The 11,965-nt window shown below is 41.2% G+C and overlaps 1 protein-coding gene across 1 annotated transcript; it reads right to left on the reverse strand.

Moving 5' to 3' along the window:
* Positions 1-268: 268 nt before the first annotated feature.
* On the reverse strand, positions 269-11,235 carry LOC112260005. The gene is made up of 12 exons (XM_024434775.2): positions 10,975-11,235; positions 8,302-8,391; positions 8,076-8,159; positions 7,605-7,703; positions 7,385-7,459; positions 6,845-6,865; positions 4,004-4,048; positions 3,700-3,741; positions 3,005-3,106; positions 2,861-2,885; positions 2,653-2,723; positions 269-1,049 (listed from the first exon to the last, which is right to left on the reverse strand). Exons 1-12 carry the CDS (start codon positions 11,036-11,038, stop codon positions 1,036-1,038), a joined length of 732 nt encoding a protein of 243 aa, XP_024290543.1. The 5' UTR covers positions 11,039-11,235; the 3' UTR covers positions 269-1,035.
* Positions 11,236-11,965: the final 730 nt, after the last annotated feature.

The raw sequence follows: 11,965 nt of genomic DNA on the forward strand, positions 1-11,965 counted from the left end.
AATTGACTTGACTTTTCTCTAGTTACTTCCTTATCCTCAGAGCTGGAGATCGCCCAGCATGCTCTGCTCCACATAACCGGTGGGCGGAGCTACAGCTCTCCAATACTGAATAGTTTATTCTCGATAGCCTTTCCTATGGTTGTGTTATATAATTCAGCACATTAAAGATACGGTGTGTAGCCAGGTAAAATCAACATCCAAAATCAACATAAACTGTCGTGAGCATGTACAGGTGCAAAACAACAAATATTCAACCAATGCCGATCAGTCAAATTACGTTCTTCTTTATTTGAGAAATTCAAATGTTCTTTGACCAATGGGAAGTCTTATTGTTTGCTCTAATATACACAATAACTGGTTGAAAAGCAGGAAACATACCGACAAAATAGCTTATCTTTGCAATCCTGGCATTTACCCTGAAAGCTAAATAAGTTATTACAACATATTTGAAGCATACAAACACTTAATAATGTGTACTGGTCACTAACTGGTTTGAATCAAGGAATTGTGTGCTGAATTCAGGTTCAGTGCATTTGGATTTCATACATGTTTGTGTGATATAAAATAAAAACCAGTATCTTAAATACAGGGATGAGACAAACAATCCTCTTGCACCCAGACAATGAGCTTTTGGGTTAATTTATTCACATTAATTCAAAATCTAGCATTGTTTTCCTGAATGAAATGTCTGGATGTTAGTCTTGATTAAATTGAGATCACAGTTCCTCCTTGGCTAAATTACCATCAAATTAAGAATACAAAAAACAGTGAAGTACATATTTTTTTAAATGATATACAGTATCCTAGTGAATATTTTTTAACAGACACATGTTCAGTTAAGAGTCCCATATCCCACAATACTCCACACCAATCTTCTTTCCACACTATACAGTATAAGAATGTCCCCACTTAGCTTTCGGGATTCTTATATGCCATATTTGATTGTCCAGCATTTTTAGATAGTTGACGGTCTTGACCATTTTTCGGGTTGTGAGAGCTATTGGTCATATACAGTCGAATGGGACGCCCTTCCTTTTATCTTGCAGCAGCTGAAAGGGAGAGTTGAAAATGAACAAACTGGTTATGTATTATAAAACCCCAACCCAGGATCATACAGTATTTGAGAGGTGTGGTTGTATAAATGAGTCTGCTCCTTTAACATCCCTCCCATTACAACAGGAATTTCAGTAGCCAAACGTTGTCGAACGTTGCACATAGAAATGCCATGAATAGAGCTGCCGTGATTCCTTATTCCTTGTTCTACATAGCATATTTCTATCTGAATGTTACATAACGTTGCCTCCTGTTGAAATCACCCCTGGTGTGTTTACTTTGTGGTTACTCAATAGAACAGTAGAGGTCAGTATTGTATTATTGTCCAGATATCTGAGTTTGGGCTGTGTCGGCTGAAAGTGGGACAATGGCCCGAGACCAAGGGGTTAAATGCACTGTGTTGCACAAATGACAGTAGCCCACATGGTCATTTGACAGATGTCTTTATCCAAAGTGATTTAGTCAAAGAATCCTTTTATCCATTATATTTAATTATAAATCTCTCAGAGACTGCAACATCCAAATCTCCCAAACAGCTTTAAAACAACTTGATGTAATGAAGTGTAGGCGTATTGTGACAATAGCAGTCAGTTATCCAAAACCCTAACTAACACTTTCTCTCTCAGCAGAATTCCTGACCGCTGACACCATTTCCCCCTTCAGCTATCAGCCAACAGCTCAAGGCTCTTATTACACTCCATTTGCAAACACTGTATATAGATTTTTCTACTGTGTTATTGACTGTACTTTTGTTTATCCCATGTGTAACTCTGTGTTGTTGTTTTTTGTTGCACTGCTTTGCTTTATCTTGGCCAGGTTGCAGTTGTAAATGAGAACTTGTTCTCAACTGGCCTACCTGGTGAAATAAAGGTGAAATAAAATTCAAATAAATAAAAACATTGAAAAGAGAGGAAGATGGAGATTGCTATGCCCAATTCCCATTTGGAGGGTAGACCTACAGATGTAGAATCTTAATTTGATCACACAATTGCAGAAGAACTTTACACACAGGGTCTGACCGGCAAACATTGACATTTTCCGGCCCAGGGAGCCACACAATAGGGGCTGTCCAAAATAATATGTGTTTGTGTGAGGAAGTCTGTATCTTTCATCCCCTGCTGGTCTTTCAAGGGAGGGGCAAAAAATCACAGGAAACACTTTCCCCTGCTCTCACCAGCCCAGGCACATTACTGAACATGCACAATGTAATATTAAAAGCTCCCAGCTTGCCGGGAATAATTGCATGTCCACGCCAGATAAAACAAAGTTGTAATGTAAAGGGATGGGGGAAAGGACAGAGAACTTGGAAAAGTTAAGTAGAAGACTACTGGTATGCATGTTTCTCTTGAACTTTGATCATTTGATTGAAGCTTTCCTCCTTGTCTTCCAATTACTTGAAGGGTAGGAGTCATGGGAACTGCTTGGACTAATTGCTTGGTAGAATCTTTTCACACTACTGAGCCGAGCCAAACTGCACTGGTCTGGTTAAGCATCCACCATAGTTGCAGGAACTGTGCTGAAGAGGACCACTGTGCTGAAGAGGACCATAACAGCAATTGACAATGCTAACTTGCTAGTAAGTAAACAGTTTAAACGTACCACCTGAGGACTTCACCCCGAGAAGCATGACACCATCTTTGGTGCTGTCCGACCTGCTCTGGAAAGAAGCACTGCAAAGAGGAGAGAGCAGAGCATATTGGGAGTAAAATATTGTATTTTTCTTTAAAAGATGATGGTATATTTGAACTGTTCAAATGGGGTACTGTCTAAATTGTATCTTCATCTACAGTCCAAAGACTACACTTACTTTTCTGTTCCATTATCAATTGCCTCTGTTGAGGGACAAAAAAAAAAAAAAGGTGTGACACTTAGTTTGTAATGTCAATAGACTTCTGTGTATGTAGACATAGTGCTGTGCAGAGTCACATCTAATTGACTAATTAAGTAATACCTGTGTGATCGTGGACCTTCATGCTTTTAAATTTGAAAAAGACAATGACAGCAGCCACCACAACTCCCAGGACTGGCAAAAGAATCCACAGCATATTCTTATCTGGAGACAAAGAGGAAGCCCATCTTTCTTTAGTGTGGCAGACAAAACGGTTGTTTTTCACATACTATGAGAAGTTGGATTAGTACCATCGTTCCAACAATGTATCATGTAGCCAATTTATGATGAGTTGTAATTGAACATGGCCTGACTAATGACTTTGTACACACACACACACACACACACACACACACACACACACACACACACACACACACACACACACACACACACACACACACACACACACACACACACACACACACACACACACACACACACACACACACTAACAACCCAGTCAAATGTGAAGTGTATGTACCCTCTGGTGGGTGTGTTATTGGTAGAACATAGATCAGGAATAGGCAACCCTGGTCGTGGAGTGCCACAGGCACTTCATGTTTTTGATTTAACCGACCTGGGAGACCAGGTGTTTTGAATTTAGGCAATCATTGAACTGATGAATTAGCCCAGTTGGTCAGGTGTGGTGTCTCGTTGGAACAAAATTCTGCAGTACCTGCGGCATTCCAGGAACAGGGTTGCCTACCCCTGACATAGATGTAGAGGTAAAGGGGTCCATAAAGTTGCTACATTACTTGATTTAGGAGTTTCTGGTTCTTCATCTCCAGCCCGGTGACCTGAGTAGAGAAATAACATACTGTAAAACTCAAATATACTCTGTAGAGTGATTTATGCAGTAAATTCTATGATAACTTCTATGAACTTTCAATAACCACGAGAAGGAGATGCTAGTTCCATAATTTGGAACTTGTCATCTGGATAATGTGTCTATTTAAAATGTTATGTTTGTTTTGCTGACCGTGTGTGTTTTTCAGTGCGAGGTAAATTTGTGTCACTGTGTGTTCATTTCTTTACAGATGATGGTAGCAGAGGACCTACTGGTATCTTGACCCGCATTCCTATTGTTCTTGTCTCCTTCCTGACCTGGAAACATTGTAATTTTTTATCATTATACCATCCTGTTCATTTTCAGGTAGTGGACAAATAAGTGCATTGAGGGTAGGGTTGCAAAGCTACTGGTCATTTACCAAAGTTACCAGAATATTCAGTAATTTGGGTAATTAATTTTTGGCAATCTATGGTAACTTTGATGATTTATACTTATCTTTCATAAAATGTATTGATATATAGTATTCCTTCTTACAAATGAAAATAATGCCATTGTTGGTTAGATGCTTTTTTCATTAAATAGGCATTGTTCTCTTGAAACATATCCACTAGAAATTCATGGAAAATATGAACACAGGTCTAATAATGAATACTATATATATATACACAGTACCAGTCAACAGTTTGGACACACCTAGTCATTCAATGGTTTTATAATGTTTTTACTATGTTCTACATTGTAGAATAATAGTGAAAACATCCACACTATGAAATAATACATATGGAATCATGTAGTAACCAAAAAAGTGTTTAACAAATCAAAATATATTTTATTTGTTAGATTCTTCAAAGTAACCACCCTTTGCCTTGATGACAGCTTTCTTGATTTAGCACCTGTGTTTTATTAGTTTCTTTATGAAAATATTTAGTGAACATCATGACAGTAGCTAAAGCAAGGGGCTATAGCAGCACACAAGTAGACATCAAATGCATGCTGGGCAGGGCATGCCCTGAGCTCATTAAGTTAGCACTACTGGAGCGAAATTGGAGTGGGCGAGAAGGCCGACGCTCCAGCCTTTGGGAATCTCGCCAATAATGAATACTATATATATATATATATATATATATATGAGAGAGAGAGAGAGAGAAAGAAAGAGAGAGAGAAGGGAAGAGAGAGAGAGCGAGCAGGGAAGAGAGCAGGGAAGAGAGAGAGAGAGCAGGGAAGAGAAAGACAGCAGGGAGAGAGAGAGAGAGAGAGAGCAGGGGAGAGAGAGAGAGAGAGAGAGCAGAGAAGAGAGAGACAGCAGGGAAAGAGAGAGAGAGCAGGGAAAGAGAGAGAGAGAGCAGGGAAGAGAGAGAGAGAGACAGCAGGGAAGAGAGAGAGAGACAGCAGGGGAGAGAGAGAGAGACAGCAGGGAAGAGAGAGAGAGACAGCAGGGGAGAGAGCAGGGAAGAGAGAGAGAGAGCAGGGAAGAGAGAGACAGCAGGGAAAGAGAGAGAGACAGTAGGGAAGAGAGAGAGAGCGACAGCAGGGGAGAGAGCAGGGAAGAGAGAGAGACAGCAGGGAAGAGAGAGAGAGACAGCAGGGAAGAGAGAGAGACAGCAGGGGGAGAGAGAGAGAGAGAGAGAGAGAGAGAGAGAGCTAGAGAGAGAGAGAGAGCTAGAGAGAGAGAGAGAGGGAGCTAGAGAGAGAGAGAGAGAGAGAGGGAGCTAGAGAGAGAGGGAGCTAGAGAGAGAGGGGAGCTAGAGAGAGAGAGAGAGAGAGAGAGAGAGAGAGGGAGCTAGAGAGAGAGAGAGAGAGAGAGAGCTAGAGAGAGAGAGAGAGAGAGAGAGGGAGAGAGCTAGAGGGAGAGAGGGAGCTAGAGAGAGAGAGAGCTAGAGAGAGAGAGAGAGGGAGCTAGAGAGAGAGAGAGAGAGGGAGCTAGAGAGAGAGAGAGAGGGAGCTAGAGAGAGAGAGAGGGAGCTAGAGAGAGAGGGGGAGAGAGAGAGGGAACTAGAGAGAGAGAGAGAGGGAGCTAGAGAGAGAGAGGGAGAGAGAGAGAGAGGGAGCTAGAGAGAGAGAGAGAGAGCTAGAGAGAGAGAGGGGAGCTAGAGAGAGACAGAGAGGGAGCTAGAGAGAGAGGGGGGGAGCTAGAGAGGGGAGGGAGCTAGAGAGAGAGAGAGGGAGCTAGAGAGACAAAGAGAGAGAGCTAGAGAGAGAGGGGAGCTAGAGAGAGAGAGAGGGAGCTAGAGAGAGAGAGAGAGAGAGGGAGCTAGAGAGAGAGAGAGAGGGAGCTAGAGAGAGAGAGAGAGAGGGAGAGGGAGCTAGAGAGAGAGAGAGAGGGAGCTAGAGAGAGAGAGGGAGAGAGAGAGGGAGCTAGAGAGAGAGAGAGAGGGAGCTAGAGAGAGAGAGGGAGCTAGAGAGAGAGAGAGGGAGCTAGAGAGAGAGAGAGAGGGAGCTAGAGAGAGAGAGAGGGGGAGCTAGAGAGAGACAGAGAGGGAGCTAGAGAGAGAGGGGGAGCTAGAGAGGGGGAGGGAGCTAGAGAGAGAGAGAGGGAGCTAGAGAGAGAGAGACAAAGAGAAAGAGAGGGAGCTAGAGAGAGAGAGGGGGAGCTAGAGAGAGAGAGAGAGAGAGCATATGTTTCAAGACAAAATAGCCTAAAAAAAGCATCTAACCAGCAATGGTATTATATTCAATTAACTCTGCAACTGTCACGACAACTGTCTTTTTTCACAACTGCCAACAGATTGGCACCAAAACATTTACAAAAAGGACATTCACCTAGTAAAAAAAATAATAGTGTAAAAAAATATATAAAGGATATTTCATGCCGAATCCCACATATTAAACACCAATGGTATTCATTAAGTTGATGGTTTATATTTAGGATAATGTTAATCTTATTTGATTATTTAAAATGTTTTAAGGGCACAGAGGGTCAGAGATAATTACAGGCACCTATGATAATCTGAAGTACCCAGAAGGGCCACTAGATGTCTTGTGATAAATTCTATAAAATCCTTGAAAGTTACCCAAATTCTTGTAGTTTACCTGTAAACTTCCAAATGTGCAGTAATATGCCCTCGCTTTGCAACCCTAATTGAGGGACAGTGATAGTGCTTTAGACTTACCTGTAATTCCACCACCTGAAACTGAAGAAAACAATGGCAAACCATTGTTATTGGGTCATGAGGATAATACCTAAACAAGGCAGGTATAACTCACTGTTCCTAGGCCGTCATTGAAAATAAGAATTTGTTCTTAACTGACTTGCCTAGTTAAATAAAGGTCAAATAAAATTAAAAAAATACATCAAGTGTTTGAATTAAGAAATGAAGGCTATCTGAAATTATGTCATATCTACACAAGCTGGCTTTGTCATATTTATTTATTAGAATGATTATACTTAAGTCACTTCCATTGATTGTTAGCTAGCGGTGGCGAGAGTTCGCTGAAGTTTTTTGAGTGGTTGTTCAGAGAAAACCCAACCATGGATTACAGTCTTCCTGGCCCATATAGACCACTTCCAGGGTAAGGAACCATCTAACGTTGAGTTGTAAAAATCCTGAAATTCCCCTTTAAGTTACGGTCTTATCCAGTCCCAAGTTATTGGTTTAGTGGGTTATCTGATGGAACATAAGTGAATAAATCAGATTGACAGGAAACGGTACCTTTCTCTTCTGGTCTGGAGGTGGTCAAGGATCCCGGTGAAGGAAAACCATGTCTCTCTGTGGTTGTCTGAATAACTGAAGAATGACAATTTTAACTTTACTATAATCAGTAGGCTATTTCTCGTTACAGAGAAGAAGGTATCTTTAACTCAATGCTTTGCTTGCGATCATCTATCTTATCGCTGGTGTAATTTGAGAGAGGGTAGCAACCTCCTCTTACCTTGTGGGTGAGTCTTTGATGTAGCCTGAACTGTGGTCACATTTTGGAGTGGGTCACTCGTGGGAACAGTTGTTGTGGCCTGGGTCGTTGCCCCTCTGTCTGTTACCCATGCCAAGGGGGAAGAATGCACTCCTTTAGAGCATTTCTAACATTTAAGGTCTGGGGCAGTATGTATCAATCATCTTAGTAGGAGTGCTGATCTAGGATCAGGTCCGATCCTGTTCATGTCATCTTATTCATTGTGATCTAAAAGGCAAGACTAATCCTAAATCAGCACTCTGAGATGCTTGATATATGGTCAGCCTCTGGTTATTATCATTTGGTTATTCCAACAGCCATGCATCTGTAGAGCTTATTTGACATATGAGCACATCTGACATAGGGTGTAGGACCTCAGTCATAGAAATACAGTTCACAAAGCAGACTGTAGTCAGTGTTTTTTTTTTCAGATGGGCAATTTAAATGAAATACCATCATCCTTAGCATGTGGAGATGTGGACTGCACTGAGAGATGGGGTGGTGTTGCTGTTGGTTTGTCCGTGGCATTTACTGTTTCTGGAATGGAAAATCAGTCTTAAGAGCAGAGTTTCTCATTCTAAGGTTACAACGTCCTAAGGTTTTGACAGTTATTTGAACAAGAGATTAATACAGAGGTTTGAATCTGAAACCATGTTTTGATGTGTTTTCTTTTACTTACTGCGTGTGGTCTCAGCAGCGGTGGCAGCAGCATCGGTTATAAGGACAGATGTATTGGGAGGAGGAACACTCGTATTGGGTGTCTCAGTTGCTATGACGACAGATCAAAGATATTCTAACTCGGTAGTGTAAAATAAGATGCAAATCATCAAAAAGTAGCAGCAGGAGTCGTCGGTGATGACAGAATCTTAGACTTAAAAATGCAACCAGATAAAAATAATTTGTTTAAAAGACTATCACTGTCTATGCGTCTGCCTGTTGTTCATCTCTTGAAATATTACCTCAGAACCTCATAATATACCTACGTGGATCTTGGTCTAATGGCAGTCCATCAGGTTGCCCTGCTGCTGGTTCTGCTATTGGTGCTTCTGATCTTTTTTAACAATACTTAACTTCTGTGGCAACACCATAACCATACCGAACGACAAACAGGCAAAAAATGACTTCATGATTTGAGTAAGTTGTTTACGTTTTCAAGGCTGAATGTAATATATTGTTTGCTAATACTTCCTGTTAAGAGAACCTGTAATTGTACCACATTTAGCAATAAGCTTCACCTGCAGACTAATTCTCGGTAAAGTGCGGCTCTAAATCCTAAAGCAAATCTAGAGGATGTGAGAGCACTCCAAAGAGCTGACATTATGACAGATCGAAAGTCACCATTTCTATCTTGGTCGCTAAAACATTTCCTCAAAGATACTGGTCCCTTTTAGATTCAAAGGTTAGACAATTGTGTTGTTCCTGTTTGGCATGGTTTGAAAGACCACTGTCTTTCTATTTATTTTCATTTTAAATAGACCGATTTTGATGATGCACCCCTGAGAAAGCCATCCCGTCTGTGACACTTTGAGGTGGATATCCTCTGCTTCAGGCCCAGACCTGTGAAAAGCTGCATCCTGTCCCAGACAGAGTATTGTTGTCCCCTGGCCCCTACTGGCTCGAACAGCCAAAGGGCCAGGAAGGGTTTCCTGTCTTCTCCCCCGTCAGAGAGGGGCTTCAGCTCAACCGTCATCGTGCCTGATGTTTCACACTGACTTTTGAGCACATAACCCAATACTTGACCCCTGCTTTTGCCTCTTTTTCCTCTGCTATAGCTGCATTTTGTCTTGTACAGAGACCCCTCCTCGTCGGCTGTGGCGGCAGATTCACCCCTGCCCCCACCCTTTCATAATAAGTACTGTACCTTATGGCAACAGTAATAATCTATTTCCATGATACAGGCAAATGGAAAGTGCAATCACTAAGCCTACATGGTAGGCTAAATACACTTGCATTTCACCCTTTAACAATTTAGTTTTCTATATATTATGGTGGGACATATTTGCAAGGGAGAAAACTGCCATTTCTCTCGCCACTCTAGAGAGGCTTGCACTGCAGTGACCATTGATTGGGTGTTTCTTGCAGATGTTAGATTCATACTGGAAGGAGATTTGCTGCCGATTGGACCATTTCACTTCGAAAGGGACTCAGGACAATAATCTCTCCCCCTGTGAGAGAAGGGGCAGTTTGGTTCCCACTGACTATCTGCAGTTCCAATCACCTCTCTGGGCAGCACATGGCAGTTAACGATCCTCTTTGATCCGTGCCCATGATCCAATCAAAACAAACTATCTGGAGACTTCCTCTTTTTTTTCCACCAGCCCAAGTAACCACATTAATTTGTCTTGGGCCTGGACATGGTTTTATTCCTAGATGTTTTGTCTTTGTTATCCGTGTTGTCTGATGCATTACGTCCCCCGAATAGATCGCCAAAGATGGCTAAAGTTGATCATAATTCGACTTGAAATAAAGTCAACTTGAAATAAAGTCGACTTGAAATAAAGTCGACTTGAAATAAAGTAGACTTGAAATAAAGTAGACTTGAAATAAAGGTGTAAAGTGAACACAAGGTGATGAACAGGGTTCCTCACACACACCTAATAAAGACTATTTTAGGTGTGCATTTTGTCTTTCAATAGACCTTTAATAAAATAGGAATAATTTAGGTCCTGCATATAGCTTTGGTTGGTCTCCCTGTCAACATTCATGGCCATGTGTCCCTCTTGGGTGACTTGCACCACGGGGAGGTTTCAGAGTTATCCTGGTAACACTTGACGCAACTTAACACAAAGTGTTCAGAAATGGTATACTACTTTATAAATATGAATTGCACCTTATCAAGGTTTGTGGCTGTACCTTCCTCCATATGAGGCTGACCAGGATAATATACATTATTTTGGGAACACTACATAAGATTTGAATCAACGACAATAAAAAACAACGCTGCTCTTATCTCAGGCTAGGGCAAAAATTTTGAACATGGAGAAATGTTCAACATGTGAGCCGGTCTGTTAGAACAACTCCCAGACATACTGTGTTTCATGTCATACTATAACATAATTCATGATCCAAATGTAGATATACAAGATTTTTTGTTGCAAACCAAGTCTGGTTAAGATGGTAAGTAAATACTACAGCCAATTAAAACAATGATCAAGACAAAATAACATAAAACACTATAAACTTCAACTACTGGTAAGTCATGTTGTCTATTTTTGAAGTATACATTTTTCCGACTACAACTTTTTAAATCCATTACTGACTGAATAAAAAAAAACATACGATCTCCTATCCAAGTATGTTTGAAGTAATTTTTTACTCCCAAAAGCAGATCTAAATATCCATGTAGGCTTACCTGTAGCGAGGAGCTTGAGCGGGGTTAGGAGGAGGATAAGAAGAGCAATCCTAAAGGTCTTCATGGTGGTTCTACTGAGCGCTCCCGTCCTGGGTCCTTTTTAGGGATCTGCAGAGCTGTGTGAGCCACTGCTATCAACCACTGGAAAAGTTGTTCACATTCTTGCCGATTGCTGCTTATTGGCACTTTCTTTGATGAAAAAAAATGGGAGGAAGTAGACCAGCTTCCCTTGAGGTCAGAGGGTATGGGGAGGCTGCTTCGGCCAGTGGGAGAAGTCTTTCACGTGTCCCAGCTTGGACAGGAACTCGGCCCCTAAGGTGTGTTTGTACTTCAACGCCAACTCATGTCACTTATTTTTTCCTGCCCGTGCGTTGCAGGCGTGACCGGTGTGAAGGAATCTAGTAAGTGTCTCAGACTATGCTGGGCTGTGTATGACCCAAAACAACATGTACAGATGTAGGATCTTAATTTGATCACTCTTTTGTTGCTGAGAATTTTCCTGCAAAGCAGGAAATGCAAACGGGTAGTGTATTTGAGTTTTAGAAGGCTTCTAAAGGTTGTAATTTCCACATTTTCCACCAATTTCCTACACCTGTAAGGCCTATCAGTTCAGAATGGGCTTTCAGGAAAATAATTTTGCCTCAAACTGAACTGCATGTTCAGCTCTTCAGCATACCCTTGAGACACCCACATCTTCAAAGGAACTCATTCAAGGTGACAAATAATTGTTACACTTCTTATGTGAACCGTGCTCAATAAAACCAATATAATAAAACCAATATAGCGTTGATCTCCTACCATGCCTCAATTCTGAGCAATTTGTTGGTTGCACAAAATGATGGTATATTGGCAACACTTTAATTTACAGTTCTCTGTAAGTCTTCCCTAAGTCGTTGTATATGAGAATGTATCAGCTTATAATGAGGGCAAAAACATTTTTTACGCCCTTGTTTAAAAAAATTCACTGTAAAACCAATTGTTAGATGTATTA

The sequence above is a fragment of the Oncorhynchus tshawytscha genome, linkage group LG10 (genome assembly GCF_018296145.1).
Source record: "Oncorhynchus tshawytscha isolate Ot180627B linkage group LG10, Otsh_v2.0, whole genome shotgun sequence".
In the NCBI taxonomy this organism is placed as follows: domain Eukaryota; kingdom Metazoa; phylum Chordata; class Actinopteri; order Salmoniformes; family Salmonidae; genus Oncorhynchus; species Oncorhynchus tshawytscha.